Source organism: Nelumbo nucifera, chromosome 3 (assembly GCF_055504915.1).
Source record: "Nelumbo nucifera cultivar China Antique chromosome 3, China Antique-T2T, whole genome shotgun sequence".
NCBI classification, from domain to species: domain Eukaryota; kingdom Viridiplantae; phylum Streptophyta; class Magnoliopsida; order Proteales; family Nelumbonaceae; genus Nelumbo; species Nelumbo nucifera.
Genome location: NC_142651.1, coordinates 45067548 through 45082476, shown reverse-complemented (window position 1 = coordinate 45082476; position 14929 = coordinate 45067548). Strand labels below are relative to the sequence as shown.

Below are 14929 nucleotides of genomic sequence, written 5' to 3'. Positions count from 1 at the left end.
TTGTTGACAATTAGGTGAACTATGAGTGTTCTTAGATATGAGAATGAAATGATTCAGAGAGGCTCCATAGTCAAAATACCACCCTGTTTTGGTTTTTTCGGTTTGATTTTTTCGAATTTTGGGTATTTCGGTTTTTGGTTTCGATTTTTAGATTTAAAAATTTGGTTAATCGGAAAAACCAAATTAATTAAAATTCATTATATAATATTTAATATATAATATGATATATATTTATATATTAATATATTATATATAATGTATTATAATGAAATTAAATTTCACAATAAATATTATAATAATGTATATATATTATAGGTTATAATATATAATATTATATATTAATTAAATTCAGTTTTTAACTAAAATAACCAAAAACTGAATTAAAAATTTCAGTTCGATTATTTCAGTTTTATTATAATTCGGTTTCAATTTGATTTTTATTTTTTATTTTGGTTTTAAAAAAATTAGTTTATTCAATTCGGTTTTTAACCGAATAAACCGAATGCTCACCCCTACTGATATGATTATTACACAAGGGATCCTCAATAAGTTTTAAGGATTGTATGATAATAATTAAAATGGCTGAACTGAATCACTTATTAATTTATCTTGTAATGAATGAGTTATAAAAGAAAATTATGAGCTCCTTGATTGCTGAAGCTGAAATTATATTGTCACCAGCATATGATCAATCATATATAGTCTATACTTGACCTTCTATTAGGACCATAGTTTTGAAACCAGACTGGACCAAACAGTCGGTCCATTTGACTCTGGAACTGGTCACGGTTCCTGGTCTGGTTTTGGATTCAAAAATTATTTGTTAGAACTCAGACTGAATGGTCGGACTGTTTGACCCAAGAACCAATGGTCAAAGAGGTTCCATTTCCTCCGGTTTTCAAAACCATCATTAAGACCCTATACAGGTCTTAACTATTTGTTACCTATAAATATAGCAACAAATGGCTTTTGGAAATGTCTTGGGAAAATATTAATAGTAATACTGTAATAGCGTACATAAATTTTAGTCCAATTTGCAATTGTTGAAACCGGCTCTCTTAGAGTATTTGCTCTGGATTTCCTCTATCCTTTACCAATTTCTGTAGCATCAATCTTACATTAAAAAGATGGGTTTTTTTACACCAGTTGGCTCATGGCATGTAAGGGTGTCAATGGACCGGCTTTGGATTGGATCCCGTCCAGTCCAAAATCAATTTGAATGGACTGGAAGGACCAACAAAGAGATATTGAATTGAATCGATCCGGCCCAAAATATTTATTGGATTGGATTGGACCCGATCTGTCCATAACAAAGATTAGGTTGAACTAAGCCAATATCTGGTCCATTGATATAAGATAAGAATATATGTATCGATAGACCGAGTTTGGATTAAAACCAATCTAATTCAAAATTAATTTAAATATATTGGACAATCCAGACATTAAATTGGACCAGTCCAAATTGATCCAAAACATTCATTGGATTGGATTGGACCTGGTCCATTTATAATGGGCTCACATTAAACTAGATCGGATTGGAGCAAATTCAGTCCAATTGGCACCCCTAAATTGGCATGGCTGATTATCATCCATTGCTTTAAATTAATCACTTGGCGTTGTTGCCTTAGATGTCCGTGTATCTATTAGAAGCTAAATGATGTTAAATATATTTATTTAAAAAAATTGTATAATTTCAAAAAGGAATGCCAAAATTATAAGAGACTCTAAATTTGCAAAGTTAGAAGGTTATATGGTCTTATATATTCTTGATACCATTATATTATGTATACAGATATTTAAAGAGACTCTAATTTGCAATTTTTTTCTTTGATGCCATTATATCATGTATGCATGTTAACCACTAAAGAAGGTTATAATGGTTTTATATATGTATGTGACATATTAACTTGTTATCATTGTATTATGTATGTATGTATGTATAATAATTATAAAAGATTAATGGAGCTCGACAGGCTGAGCAATAAACCATAATAGAGAAAAATTCTTGGCGAACGCAAAACTACTTACATTGAGTGTAAAGAAAGAAGGCAATGAATTGATTTTTGTCTAAATTGGATGTTGAGTTGTTAAAAGGGGTCTTCTAAATAAACCATTTTTGTACAGAAGGGTCAGCTTATTTTCTCCATAAAGGCATGTTAATAATACCATGTCCATGTATGTATTAGAAAATTATGGTGGTAAATATATCATTTAAAGTATTTATCTTGAAAAAATGTAGTCTCATGAAGGAACGTCAAAATTATAACCACACAAAGACTTACATTTCCTCTGCTATGTACCGTCGATGTAGGTTATAGCGGCAGTGCATACACGAAAACCGCCGCTGGAAAAAAAAAAAAAAAAAAACTCTTGTATTTTAGCGGCAGATATATAGCGCCGCTAAAAAGTAGATGCAGATATTTAGCAACGGATATGCCCGCCGCTAAAACTTGTTCAATTTGTTGAGACAATTTGTAATTTATCCAACCTGATAAACTGAGACATATTTGCAATTTATCCAACCTGATTAACACATATAACATCACACCTAAATTTCAAATAAAATTTAATAAAAACTAATATATTAATTAAAAACAAAAATACATCTTAAATGTGAGTTCTATACATTGATAATATAGAAAAAGGTACAAAATTCTTTATTACATATACTAATAAATCACAAAAAATAAAAATTGTATCTTCAGTATCTTCAGCAATGCCTTCTATCATTCTTGTATTGGTTCAACCTGAAAAACAAGGAAAACAAATATAAAAATTAGATTGTGCATGATATATATATATATATATATATATATATATATATATATATTGAAATAAGAAATACTAAAACAAGACATTTTACAAACACCTAAGATTTATATGTTTAAAAACTAGTTAAAGATATCTAGAGAACTTAAGAAATTTGTTTTAAGGTAATCTAGAGTCAAAATACATATAAATCAAGAACATATCTAGATATGCAAATGCATGGCCGTCAATACAAAAACCTAAACAATAAAGATATGTGCGCCTTACCGACATATAAAATTTATACAAAATGGATATGTGGGTCCCTCCAACACACAAATCATATAAAAAATAGATATGTGGGATCCACCAACGCATAGAACCTGTACAAAAAATCATTGGTTTGCTTAGTTTGGGACCCACCAACACATAGAACTTGTTACTCATCAACACACAAAACCTGTAACAAAACATGAAGCGTGGTCAAATGGAATCATTTGAGTTTATAATGGTTAACTGATTCATTTGTTTGCTTAGTTTGAATACAAATCTTAAACTTGAATTTCAGGACTCCTGATGATCTAATCCATGGGATGACAAGATTGAGTGGTCCATCCATGCCTTTCACTCACTTTATTTTTGATTGGATAAAAGCAATTCAATCATATTTTGTAGTATTTCTTCCTTTTTTTTTGTTGAAGCAAAACAAATAATTAAGGAGAAGAATGAGGGTCTGTTTGGTTCCAGGGATTAGGACTCTGGAATGCGATTCCCATTCCACTATTTACGTTCCTAATTTTTTATGACAAAAAACCCCTCAATTACAACCTACGATCCACCAAAGTTGTGTAAAGGAATAATACCTCCAATGTTCATACTAGCCGCTGCCACTGCCACTGTCAACCCCATCTCCGGTGAAGTAAGACAGCTGACGACCATCTTTCTCCTCCTCCTCCTCCTCCTTCTAAATCGGCTACCACTCTTCTTGCTCCTCCTCATTTTTTATTTAACTAACTGTGAAATTCGGTGGTTCATTTTACAGATCCGCCCCATCTCCGCTTCGGATCTGCCTTGATCTGATTCATTTTATAGAGCTGCCCTATTCTTGTTCATTTTAATCTGCCTCCTACTCTGGTGAGACATTTTCATCTGATTGCCACTATCTTGCATGGGCCTTCTGATTCATCTACTTAAAACCAAAGAACTTATTACCTAGAAATGCCAGAGAGATGAAATGCCTTAGGTTTCTACCAATAATTGAAGTTCTATTTGACTTTTCTTCATGACCAAAATAATCACATTTCTTCCAATCTTTGCCACTTAAATTTCACTTATAGGACAATTGGAGCCACTGTTTCCTGAAAGGAAACTGCAAATGGTTGATGATCAACATCATTAACATGCTCATGAAATATTGAAGTTGTGCTTTGTGTAAACAGAAAACAGCCCAAAAATTGAGTTTGACAGAAATTCGCATGCTGAGACATATGAGCAGATTTCTGGGTTAATCTGAAACTGCAGTTCTGACTGAAGATTTTTGCTATCATGTTGTAGGGTTTCCCCTTGGTACAGGGACCAAGGAGGATTTAGTAGGAGATTGAAGGCATTCCCTATTAGGGATGAATTTGCAAAGTGAAGTCACTCGACTACAAGGGATATGTGATTCAAGTCAAATCTAGACGCTGGAACTTTTAGAGTTTACAGTCCAGTAAGAAAGTTGAGAACATAGATAGACACATCGGCTGTAGGATTTGTTAACTATACATACTTAAAACTCGGAAAGATTCATAGGGTACTCCTGTGATTGGAGAGCAGAAAACTTCCTCCAGTAAGAGTTCAAGATGTCTTCCTACATGTGAAATCACATCTAGAGACCACAGGTCAGGTGCTTGTGTTGCAAACACTGAGAATCCAAATCTCTCAAGTTTACAGAAATGCTAAATCTGAGATATCCAAGAGATATGCAGAGAGGCTTCATCATCTAGCATAGCTAGTTTTAACAGTTCAACCATGATTCTTAATCACTGAAGAGAAGATTTAGGTCTGCCTTTTTATTTCAGAGATCTGATTTGAGGTCTATGTTATGATTTTTCAAAGAAAAAAAAAATAGGACAAGGTTTGAACCTGCATTTAGGCCTTTTTATTTCAGAGCAGATCACATACTTAAACATTTTACTCTGATCCTTATGACAACAGTAAAGAAGAACACTAGACCACTTGGTCACATACCCTGGTGACCCACCCTTTAGAAAATCAGTTGAGTTCTGTTTACCCCTTGTTTGTATAGAAAATCATTCAAACCGTTCGCTTCGCTTCTTGTCCATTGGAATTGAAGTTGTAATTTATGTGCCAACTTCCTCATATCAGTACGTTACTCTATTGCCAATTTAACAAGCTGTTGTCAACTAAACCTCTCACTAAGATGTGGGAATCTCCTACTTTATTATTTCTCACATTTAGCAGCTTTCCCAGTTTAAATCCTTGGTGCACCTCAAGTAGTTCAAGCTGTAATGAGTCTCCTTGTCCTACTGATCCTGAATACAAAGACACAAGTTCACCATAGCTATCTTGAATACACCACCAATGCTTGATACTTCATTCCCGTGATAATTTAACTTGAAAAGTTTTCAATAAGCATGGGAATCTTGAACCCAAGGTTTTGGTTTTAGACAACGATGAGGATAACTACAGGCCTCCAAAAAGGTCAAGAGATGATTTTCAATCCTAGGTAAACTTTTGGATGGTTAATAAGATGCAACAACATGATTCCTATTTCACCATCCATATTTAGCTTCTTTGATTGAAAACTTGAAATTTCTGATTTGCTTCATTGTTCTATTGTAACTGTTTGTGTCTTAGTCATTCTAGGATTTTTTTTAATTTTTATTTTTATGTTTTTATTGATAACAAGAAGCAGGAAGATGTTCTTGCATAGACTTTTCTTTTAATTATTAACCATGTCAATGGGACCTATTAAAGTAATAAAAAGCTTCTAGTTAATCAATGAGGTAAAACCAGGACTAAAGATTCTTCAAAAGAGTAGGTCAAGGAGATCAGAACAGAAATAAAAGCATTAGTTATCCTGAGAAATGCTTCAAAACACAAATATGCTATTCCTACATCTTCTGTAGATAGAAATCTGTCCTGAAAAGATCCCATGCATTTGCTTCTCCACTCACTATTCATTGGGCAAGTTTCAGATTAAAAACTCTTGTCCATGCAAAACAAGCATGTCTTTGTGGGCAGTTTTCAAATTAGAAATATTTAAAATATGGGTGATGGCTAATATGACTCACGGAAGATGTCAATGCATGGTAACTGTTCAGGTCTATGTTCACATGGACTGGGTATTGAGCACATAAACCAATCCAAAAGGTCCCCTACCTGAGGGAAAACTTTGGCAGACTATAAACAATGGTGTCATCATGGGCTGCAATTAGAGAAACAACCAATAAAAAACAAAAGCAACTAGTATTTGACAAACAAACAAAAGAAAATTATTAACTGATATATGCTCATTATTAACATATTGATGGATTCAGCTTCTAACATGAATGTATGAAACATTACACATCAGTCTTCCAATACTGAAACTTCACCCCAAGGAAAAACAAAAACAGGGGCCAGACCCTTAGGAATTATTGAGAGACTTTATATGAAATATAGTGCCAATATGCACATGGACCCTATCTTCCTCCAAAATGATTTCTGCCTCCAAATTATATATTTTGAAATTGATAAAAGCACTTGTAAAGCATAGACATGCCCAAACTATTGGTTGACAAAAAAAAAAAAAAAAACTTTATGAAAATCTGGGGAGGTGAGTGAGATCCAAACTGGGAAAGCAAACTAAAAAGATTACTCCAATAACAGTACTTTCGACAGATACGAGTTCAAAAATAATATGGGATGGAAGGAATGGGGACTGGTTTAAGAGGAAAGTTGTGAAAGTGAAAACAGAGGTTAAGGATTGGGAAGAAGTATTGCAAATCCTACTGGAGACGCTTCAGCCAAAAGAGAAAATCACCCTCATCCCATTTGAAAAGAATAAGGCAATATTTGACATGGCCGAACTTCAGACTGTGAGCAGAATCCTTGAAACAAAACTTGGCCAGATTGCAGTGGAAAATTGGTCGCCCTCCTGTAACGAACTGAATATCTCGCATAAGACCATAGTTATCAAGATTCTGGGTTTACCCTTCAACCTCTGGGAGGAGCACATATTCCATAAGATAGCAGTGGCCTGTGGTGGGGTCTTGGAAGGTTTGTGCATGCAAAACCTTCAAGCGGCAAAGATTAAAGTTGCAGGTGGAAGATTGGAAAAAATCCCAAGAAGCCTGGACATCTTCGCGGATGACTGTTGGAGAAAGGTGTGGTCGGCGTCGGAAGTCGAAGCAAGGCTGTGGAACAGTTCGGAGGTAAAAAAATCCCATGGAGTTCTTCATCCATATTTCTACTCTCCCTTGAGTTGCAGAGGTCCATGTTATCTATCTACCAGAACGTTTAGCTCTCTTACAGTGGTGCTATGCACTCCAGCTTTTTTTTATTGGAATCAATAACTTTCATTAAAAATAGCAGTTAATACACTATCAACAACTCAAAGTATGAGTGTTTGCCCCAATCAATTTCAATAATTAGAACACAGCCCAAAAAAGGTTTTCCCTGAAGGTTCCCCTGCTTTTCCAAAGTATCAGTCACAGAATTGGCTGACCTCTTTACCCACTTGAAAATTACTCCAACATCCCTTGCTACACTGAGTAAACAAGAAATGTTTCTTATGCCACAAACTAGGTATAAAAGACTAGAAGGGAAGTGGAAAATTAAGAAGAGATAACTTACCTGTTGACAAGATAGATCAATGTTGAGCTGGGAATGGTAGAGGGAAAATGGAAGGCTTCTTGTACGGTTAGAAAAGTTTGACCTGCAAAACCCATCCAAATAATCAAGAGATGGTAAAATCGACTATGTTTAGATGCTCTCGCTGAGATATAATCAAATAAACATTTTATTTTTAAATTTATTCAAGGAAATAGGGAATGCTTAATATTCCCCAAAAAAATAATTTGGGTAGAATAATTTTAAAAAAAAAAAGACACCTCTGTTGACAACTTTGTGTGTACTACTCTCTAAACAAACTATTCCTCATTATGCAATGGAGTACAAACACACCTTTCAAGTTTCCATCTTAGTGGGTGCACATTGAAATTTGTTTGGTCTTCTGAGCAAAAGGTGATTGGTTTTGTCAGTTTTTTAATGCTGTTATCAAAAATATTTAAGTGTTTGAGGTTCAATGAGGTAATCCGAAGGAGCGATTACGGTGTACTGAATTTATCTTGCATAGAGATAAGACTGCTATTAGATGAGGAAAGTTGGATTAAAATGAGAATTTGTGCAACTAAAAGCTAAAGCCCCCCTTGTTGAAATGAAACAATTCTTAGTAGTTACAAAGGGCTCTCAGAAGAATGGACCAATTTTGGAAGAGTAAAATCAGTAGCTTGCTGTGGTAGATGGATGTGGAACCAGATACAAAGGCTGGTTAGGGTTTTTTGAAATTCTCTGTATAGGTTGAGTGCAGTTGGAGAGTTTATGTGAGCAATCAGGGGTGGAATGATGATGCCAATATAAGAAGGAATTATGAGAAGCTTTAGCAAGAGAAAATTCTTAAGGTGTTAGAAACTATATAGAATTGGAAATTACCCTAGTTTTAGAATAAAAATACAATATTTTCTCTCGCAACCTGCAATGAGAGACTTAAGAGATTCAATTATTTATTAAGGATCTTATAAGGTGCTTCATCATTATTAATATATTTGATGTGATGTTGTAGGCATGAAATAACGCTTTCTCTTTCCCTGCCCACCAAGTTGCTAATAGTCTCTCAATAGTGAAAATGAATCTTATCGTCATACTATGGCTGTCATAATAGTGTAAGTTTGGGCTATATGGATATTACCTGGATTTACTGCTAAAATGTGAAACCCAGGTTCTGGGTTCTATGATGCAACTCATTGAAAAATATCAATGTAGAAGTTTGACAAATTTCAATGGAAAAAACAGAACGCTTAAAGTTTTCTAGTTTTAAGTACAGGTAAGATGCATCATTCACTTAAATACAACTAAAAAATTAATTTAGTTTCTCTTTGGTTTATTTCTAATTGAAGGTGTTTGTTCTAGGTTATGGGTTCCAGAATGCAACTTCTAATAAAAACTTTATTCAGAACTTAATAAACATATTTTTGGTGGAATAAACACAATCTTGAAGGTTTTCCAGTTTTAGTGAAGTGCCTTTCCACTTTGAATATAGCCAGGCAATTAAGTTTGCAGTTGTAGCCTTGTTGTATTGCTCCTGCTAAAGTTTGATCTCCTAGTAGAACCCAAATTAACATCTCAAATTGCCTTTAAAGCCACTTATCCATTGATGAACCTTTCAGGATCTTACTACATTTCTATGTTGCATGTTTGAATTATGAATACAAAAGTTTTCATAACAATATATCTAAATATGTTGTATCACTCTGCTTGCATGTTATGTTTCTTCTGTAACAGATTTACTGAACTTGGGTGTTTTGCTATTTGTATAGGGATGGAGTCCTACAAGTCACCCTTCCTAAGTTTTGAAAATTCAATACACATGCATATTCAATGTATATGGGTTAGTTGTTTTGTATAAATCGTTTCAATTAATTTTTGAAGTTCATTGATTTATGCATATAAAGACACCTTACCGTTGTAAGGACTATGTAGATGCAGCCTTCAGATGCTACTGTTGTATAGATAATGGCTCATCTTCTAGAAACCAATCAACTGATTGGAACAATGATCAATTGGATGGTTGCAATAGAAGCAAGTGTTCTAGTTTTAGAGAAAAATAGCACAATGCAACTCAACATTCTGGGGAAACCATTAAAGATGTGAAGACTTTTAAACCATTCATGTATATACAACTACACTTATATAAACTATATGTTGTCTAGTTTCTATCAAAGTAAAGCCTAGTGGTTCTCTTGGCAGCACTTCAAACTTCAACTGTTAATGATCTACTATGTGAAACAAAAATTGTAGAGAAAGATGAAGAAAAGAAGAGGTTTTGTGAGAAGAGAGAAGAAGAAGAGAAAGAATAGAGGATAAGAAAGCAATCTAATATGGCCGCCCCCCCTCTTATTGTAATTTATACTTTAAGTAAAAAATATGTACAAACACCAATATGCACTTTATAGAGTGGCTAACACAAAAAAAAAACTAAATAAAAGACTTAATAACACCACTCTAAAGTGTCCCAACAGGTGTGTTGTGGTCCCCACTCCCAAATTAAACAATTAACCAACAAATTTGCACAAAATAACCAATAAATCTGCACAAATTCCTCAACCTAGTGGCAGCACAATTCAATCCCAAGCCTCTGTTGGAACAAGTCAACAATTGTACAAGTCTAAAATGGACTGGTTCATGTGATAGAACATTTCAATTCTCAAATTTCATAAATTTCTCTTACATCTACTGCACAAGTTTGCAGAACTACTACAACATCAGAAGGAAATTATACACATATTCTTGTATTAATGAGCCTCAATTGGGCAAAAAAAGAACAACCGAACCATCACTTCTAAGTCTTTACATGAAGATATCAGGATCCTAGAGAGCATAAAATAGATCCCTAGCCCATTATTCTTCCTGTAATGGTGCAACAAATCAGGCATGAATTATAATATAATGGATGAGCATGGAGACTATGGCTCACAGAGCAAAAGTGTTAAATTAAACTGGCAACAGAACCAAATCAACCATTTTGTAGATATTAAACTATTATTATATGATTAAGTATAGCTACCCATGAATATGTACCTCTCAATGGTTCTTCTTGATATCTAGTAACTCAAAGATATCAGCATGCCAAGGCTCCAAAAACACAACAAATGCACCAATATCAAGCATGAGCAGCACAATTATAGATATCTCCATGGAATTTCATGAGAGAAGCCACTGCAGCATGAGTAAATTCATAAAAACCTAGCAAAAGATTACTTGCACATACTTTTGTACAACTTTGTCTACAGAGTCATTTTGGCCTCATCATCAAACTCTAAGACACCAGCCATCTTAGTTCAATACTGGTCCTGGTACTTCTCCATCACTCTAAGCAAATTTCAAGAACTTCACCATCAAAACAAGAGGTTAGGAGAGTTTCTGCACCAAGACCCCAATTGCCACTTTTAAAACTCTTTCTATACTTGGCCAGGTATCAACATTGACAGAATTTCTGATTGCATCCATTCCATTAGTGCTTCAGCCATTTGCTTCACACAAATCTGTCTGGGGAAAAGAAAGACACTTGTCTATGAAGCAGCTGCAATAACACAAGCTTAATGCATCTATCTATCTCATGTCTTAATCTCTTTATTCACTTGGTAGGTTGGCATTATTCATATGGCAAATTGTTAATAGAAACTACTCCATAGTGTGAAGCAGCCACTTTGCTGGCCATGAAAAGGAAAGGCTGGATCTGGATTTTTTCAAAAAACAAAAAAAAAGTGCAGATATGTCTATCAGCTGAAATATGGTTGCTAGCCAATCACTTTAGAGATCCTCTCAGACAACTCAGAAGCAACTGAATACTTATCGCTTTCATAACATGCAGTCATGAATGCCACTAAAGTTACACGGTTCACATTTGAGTCTTTATCCAATAATTTATGGAAGAACAAAGCTGCTATTTCTATATTCTTCTCACTACATAGCTTTCTGATTAAGGTATTGGCTGTTCGAATCCATAGCTTCTTCTCTAGCTTGTCCAAGACAGCCATGGCATTGGCAGAGTCATCCCTCTTGCAGTACCCATAAGCTACTGTCAAGCGAGTAACTTCACACGGGGAAAGTCCCCTGTCTACCATGGCATCATAAAGCCTGCGAGCCTCCTCCAGCTTTGCCTCTTTGCAAAGTCCACTTATTAGAGCACCATAAGTAAAAGAATCAGCTACACAACCGCATTCAATCATCTTCTGAAAGACCTTCAAGGCCAAGTTAGCATTTCCATCCTTGCAGTACCCACATATCATAGACGTATAAGTTTGCTTTGTTGGAACCAAGCCAAGCCCAAGAGCTTCTTTAAAGAGCCTCTCACTGTCTATCATTCTTCTTTGCCGGCAAAATGCTGCAATCAAGGTGGTGTATGTATGCATGTCAGGATGGCACCCTTCTTTGATCATCTTATTGAACAACTCCAGGGCCTGCTCAATGCAGGACCGCTTGCAATGCTCAGTTATGAGGATGGTATATGTAACTCGGTCAGCTTGCAGTCCTTGTCCAAAGCCAGTTTGGAACAGCCTGTAAGCCTCTTGAACCTTCCCATTCTTGCAAAGGCCATGGATGATTGCATTATAAGTAAATATATTAGGTCTGCAACCTTCTTGTATCATTCTATCCATCAATTCATTTGCCCGAGTAAGGTTCCCTGCTTTACACTGCCCATCAATCAGAGTTGTGTATGTATTGGTGTTTGGAATTAACCCCTGTTCTTGCATCTTTGTCAACAACATCTCAGCCCGGTTCATTTTGTTCTCCTTGCAATACCCACTTATCATGGCAGTGTATGTGTGCACATTTGGCTTGTAAATGTTGCTACGAACAAGCTTCAAAAACAGCCTAAATGCCCTGTCTGTCCAACCTTTCTTGCAGAGCCCATCAATTAATGCCGTGTGAGTATAGACATTTGGTTTCCAACCTTTCCTACTCATTTCCTCTAGGACTTCAAAGGCTAGCTTGATGCTTCCTCTCTTGCATAACGCATTGATTAGGGCAGTGTAGTTGACCACATTTGCAGAAAATCCTGCCTTACTCATCTTCTCGAAAAGACCCAACACCTTACCAGCGTGGCCCTTTCTGCAGAAGGCATCAATAATCAAAGTACATGTTACATTGTCCACAAGGAGGCCTTTGTCTGACATTGCATTCAACCACCGCTCTGCCTCTGCAATGTTTCCTGCCCTGCAATTAGCTTCAATCATTATCTTGAAGCTGCAGGAATTGGGAGAGACACCTCTTTCAAACATTTCCATCAACACATCAGTAGCAAGCTGCATCCAACCTGATTCAACTGCAATCTTAAGGATGTAGTTCAGTGTATGGACAGTGGGGGCTAGGCCCTGGTTTTGCATCTCAATTACCATGTCAATGGCTTCCTTCAATTTGCCTACTTCAGAAAAGCTCCTTACCATACACCTCAGGACTTCTTGAGCTCTCTCCATATTTCCACGATCCATCAATGAAGTAGCCGCAGTTATATACAAGCGCATGAAATGCCGGAACTTCACAAAGCTAATTGCCCAGTAGAAGAAACTCAAGGTCGCCATGGAGCCAGCAGTATCAGCAATTGAGGCAATGACAGCAAGGGCCTGTTCAGGGGTCAATAGGGCTGGATCTATTTGCAAATGCAGTGGAGCATGTAATGCTGTTGAATTGGCTTGTGGGTAGTATGACTGACAGACTTGAGAGCAGACTGCATGAACTACATGTTCTAATGAAGAAGATGGTGAAGTAGTAAAATTACACTGAGTATCTTCTACCATACTTCCTCGTTTCACACAAGTCCCAGTGAAGTAAACACTATCCATTCCCTTCTCTAGCACTTCCCTGTACAAATCCCGAGCTTTTTCGTCATTCCACCCGAACCTATGAAGTTAGAAAAATATCATCGAATATGATTTATGGAGAATATGAATCCTAATCATCACTCAATACGTTTCAGTACGAGAAATGCATAGGTTAAGCGTCGAACACCAGAATGGCTCCTAGACTAAAAGAGGATATGAATAAAAATCAACAAAAGCATCCAAACCTCAAGGAAAACCTCGCTGGTTCTCGGCCCATTTAAAATTTTTGAAAAACGATAAAGTACCATGTTTGTTGTTCAGGAGAAACTATATTACACGGTTGAGATTGAGCATTGCATCAGCACTACGAGAGGAGGAAACCTCTAACTGAATATGTGAACGAGGTTAGTATGATTGAACATACCTGGATTGATCCGAATCATCCGAATTCGGTTTCTCCGGATTTGCTTGAATGGTTTGCTCCAGAAAATTAATTTTGGAATTGGGTTTCTCTATAAGCACGGCCCTTGAAGTGTATTTCTCTGAAAGATCATCTGATTTATTTGCAACTGTGGATTCTGAACCTTGCTCCTCTGAATTCTTTGTTTCCGACACAGTTTTCCCGCTTAAGATTGGATGATGCAGAGCCGAAGCTAAGCAAATAGACTTGGGGCTTGCACAAGAGCGGAGAAGCCATGGCGAGAGAGATGAAGAAGCGTTTGAGATTTTCATCGGTTATTCTTGGCAGAATGAAGTCCAAAAGACACCCTTGAAGTTGACGATAAGCCCCTCCCGTCCGGCGGACTGGTGTTTGGGGGCAGCTCGTAACGTAGTACGGGGGTTTAAGGTTTGATTTTTAACTTTGTGCCCGTTGAGGGCTGAAGCGCAGCGGCTCATGACGATAAACGCTTTAGCTGTATAGCAGTGAATTAGCAGGCTGTGGAACGAATGATAATGCTCCACACGAGTGATCAAATACATTGTGGGGCCATGTATTTTTTAACAGTGTTACTAGCGGAGTAACCCGTGCTGAGCACGGGAGTGATATTGGACAAAATGTCTTACATTTCATGGAATAGGGATCATGTTAACAGAAATTTAAAAGAGCTTCTTTTTATTTCCTAATTTATACCAACTTGCCCGGTAATAAGCTCCAACTGAAATAAAGTGCATTCAAGAAGTCTAAGCAACTATCAACTTCAGTGAGGGCAAACTCTGCTCGGGCAGCCATTACTGCCTTGCATTGAGAATATTCCCAATGCAAATGCAAGGTTGGAAGGTTGTTATAACGGTGTGGATATGGATTTATTCTGAATAATGCTGGTTTTTATTTTTAGGGGTGAGCATTCAGTTTTTTTCGGTTCAAAATCGAATCGAAAAAATTGAAATTTTCAAAACTGGTTTAACAAGATAGCAAACTGAACCGAAACTGAAACATATAGAAATCGATTAAATCGAACTGAAATTTTTTTCGGTTATTTTGGATATTTTGGTTAAAATTGGAATTAAGTCAAGCCTCCCGTGTTCTATAAAAAACAAAGGAGAAGAAGAAGAAGAAGACGCCCTCAGCGGCAGCCGACAGTCGGTATAGGCAA

The 14929-nt window shown here is 36.2% G+C and overlaps 1 protein-coding gene across 19 annotated transcripts; it reads right to left on the bottom strand.

Moving 5' to 3' along the window:
• Positions 1–2560: 2560 nt before the first annotated feature.
• LOC104611417 (Pentatricopeptide repeat (PPR-like) superfamily protein) lies at positions 2561–14268 on the bottom strand. 19 transcript variants are annotated; one of them, XM_088902127.1, is made up of 6 exons: positions 13759–14267; positions 10591–13413; positions 6946–7669; positions 6133–6178; positions 3037–3131; positions 2561–2747 (listed from the first exon to the last, which is right to left on the bottom strand). In XM_088902127.1, the coding sequence occupies exons 1-2, from the start codon at positions 14064–14066 to the stop codon at positions 11310–11312; spliced, it is 2412 nt and encodes an 803-aa protein (XP_088758253.1). In that variant the 5' UTR covers positions 14067–14267; the 3' UTR covers positions 2561–2747; positions 3037–3131; positions 6133–6178; positions 6946–7669; positions 10591–11309. The 19 variants fall into 19 exon arrangements, with proteins under 19 accessions (XP_088758253.1, XP_010276738.1, XP_088758249.1 ...); XM_010278436.3 differs by having other exon boundaries at positions 7588–7669; XM_088902123.1 differs by having other exon boundaries at positions 3612–7669.
• Positions 14269–14929: the final 661 nt, after the last annotated feature.